Source organism: Myxine glutinosa, chromosome 9 (genome assembly GCF_964187855.1).
Source record: "Myxine glutinosa chromosome 9, kmMyxGlut1.1, whole genome shotgun sequence".
Lineage (NCBI taxonomy): Eukaryota > Metazoa > Chordata > Myxini > Myxiniformes > Myxinidae > Myxine > Myxine glutinosa.
In genome coordinates, this window is record NC_136269.1 from 1,295,359 (window position 1) to 1,297,743 (window position 2,385).

A 2,385-nucleotide genomic window follows, 5' to 3' on the forward strand; every position below is an offset into this window, starting at 1 on the left:
CTACCCCCTTCTCCCCTCCCCCTCCCCCCTATCCCTTCCCCTTCCCCTTCTCCCCTCCCCATCCCCCCTCCTCCCCTCCTCCTCCCCCTCCACCCTACCCCCTTCTCCCCTCCCCCTCCCCCCTATCCCTTCCCCTTCTCCCCTCCCCCTTCCCCTCCACTCCCTCCCTCCCCTCCCCATCCCTCCCCTCCCCCCTTCCCCTCCACTCCCCCCCTCCCCATCCCTCCCCCTCCCCATCACCCTCTCTTCTCTCCTCTCCTCCCCCTCCCCCCTCTTCTCCCCTCCCCACCCTCTCCTCCCCTCCCCCCCCCCGTTCCGTTCCCCTCCCCTTCCTCCTCCCCTCCCTTCCCCCGCCCAGCAATGCCGGGTATTTCGCATGGCCAGCTGTACGTGGGCTGCTCGAGGGTTGGAAAACCAAGTAGGTCCCCCTGCACCCCCCGGAGATATACTTCTAATCAGTGTTTCTAGATTGGAAAAAATGTGTAGAAAATGACTAGCTATGGCCCCAAGCTGAAAAAATGTCCCACATACCATTTTTATGCAAATTACTGCTGCCATTATCAAAAAAACGATTTTTGACATATCTCAGCCAATATTGCAGATAATTGAAAAATGAAGGTGTCTAGACCCATGTTTTGAAGGGCATAGATCATGATAGAACTATTCATAACATGATTACATGTGTCTATGGTATACTAGTATGCTAATTAGTGCTTTATTTACAAAATAATCACAGTTTTACGAAATAATAGACTCATATTAAGGTCCGTCTACACAGACGTTAACACAAAGTTTTATTTTTCTAAATATTACAACTGTCAAAATAGTCCTAGCACTCAATGTGACCACTCTTCTCTTGCTTGTTTTAGATAAACATCATTAGCATTAGTGATTCTACACTGAGTCAGTCATCATCATTTTCATCGAAATCGTCAGAGTCAAACTCTTCTTCTCCTTCCTCTTCCTCCTCCTCTTCGTGCTCTCCTGTGTTCAGAAGATCCACCAGTGAGGTTGGTAGGATGGGACCACTGGACCACATTGGTTTCAACAGTCCTTCATCAGTCCTTATCCATCCTTGCTCCTCATAAGGTTTTGGCTTTTCGATGATAGGTTGATCGGCTCTTTTGTACAATGCTACGCGGTGGTTCACACGCTGGATGTGCGGCTTCAGGGCAGACTGGCATGGAGGAAGGCGAGCCAGATCAACCTTGGACTTGGATGTGAGGGTCTTGTCCTCTCCCACCATTTTTCGTAGCAGCTTGGCACGGACAATGTCCACTGATGACTCGCGACTCTGGCCGTACATCACACAGGTGAATTTTTCTAACTGCCTCTCCACCTCAGGGTTGGCATCCCAGTTGTCACCCAGTTCACCGAATGCCCTGTGAAACCTGGGATTCTTCTCCAGCTTTTTCAAGGGCCCGACTTTTCCCTTCCCTTTGAAGGCACTGGTGCAGTCTTCTCCGCTGAACACATAGTACCCCAGGAGAGTGGCACAGTAGTCCTCTCCCAGGGATTCTGCCAGCTCAGAGACGTTGACAAGTTGGCGATGCTTCCCTGACCCTGTATCCAGGTACACCGTCAGCTTGATGTTGTGGGCATGGTGGAGCAGGATCAGGAGGATGTCTGTGTCCGGTGTTCTGACTACAGCGTTCTTGTATCCGATGGTAGCAGCATGATGGAGGTACAGAACCACCCTGGTATCAGTCTCTTCCTGGTTGCTGTAGATCGTGGGGAGTTCACGTACCTCGACCTGAAACACAAAAAGGCACCGCATTTCAATCACCAGTCACTGCCAGTTTCAGATCTAGACAAACATCACAGGTAATCACCTTTTTTTCAGGAAAAATTACAAATTGAATCGCCATTCACGAAGGGCTTTCAATTTTACCTTGCCATTCGTTGAGGCAAGTTGGTGGGCCTTCCCCTCCACGATCAGCACAGCCATCTCTGTTCTCTCCAGCCTGGTAGCCTCCATCTTCTTGTTACTAGCCTCCATGGTCTTGAGTTTCTTTCTCTTGATTGGGTTGAAGAAGCTCTCAGGTTCTCCGCTTTCCAGGCGCCTGATGAAGTCAGCTTTCGCAGCTTTTCCCACAGCTTCTGCTTGTAACACATCCATCTCAACATCCATGGGGACGGGAGCACCAGAGGCCAGGCAGTAGAGTTTGTCCTTATCAATGATGGTGAACGGATTGGTGAAGTTCTTGATAGTAGTTAGGGTTCGCTGAACGGCCTCCTCGCCTTTTCTGATCTCTGCCTTCTCTAGTTCACGATGTCTCCCTGCTCTTGGGCAGTCTGGGTCATCGATGAGATCCACCATCTCAAGGGTCTTTTCATAGAACTGTGCCCGTGCTGTGGTTGTTCGGCACCATCTCTGGTATGCCC

The 2,385-nt window shown here is 50.7% G+C and overlaps 1 protein-coding gene across 1 annotated transcript; it reads right to left on the reverse strand.

Moving 5' to 3' along the window:
- Positions 1–731: 731 nt before the first annotated feature.
- Positions 732–1,965, reverse strand: LOC144893535 (uncharacterized). Its single transcript, XM_078784029.1, has 2 exons — positions 1,892–1,965; positions 732–1,753 (listed from the first exon to the last, which is right to left on the reverse strand). The coding sequence occupies exons 1-2, from the start codon at positions 1,946–1,948 to the stop codon at positions 905–907; spliced, it is 906 nt and encodes a 301-aa protein (XP_078640155.1). The 5' UTR covers positions 1,949–1,965; the 3' UTR covers positions 732–904.
- Positions 1,966–2,385: the final 420 nt, after the last annotated feature.

Coding starts and splice junctions, on each gene's coding strand:
- LOC144893535 (XM_078784029.1), bottom strand. CDS start 1,948: ATGGCTGTGCTGATCGTGGAGGGGAAGGCCCACCAACTTGCCTCAACG. Junction 1,754..1,891: donor TTGCCTCAACGAATGGCAAG/GTAAAATTGAAA, acceptor TTTGTGTTTCAG/GTCGAGGTACGTGAACTCCC.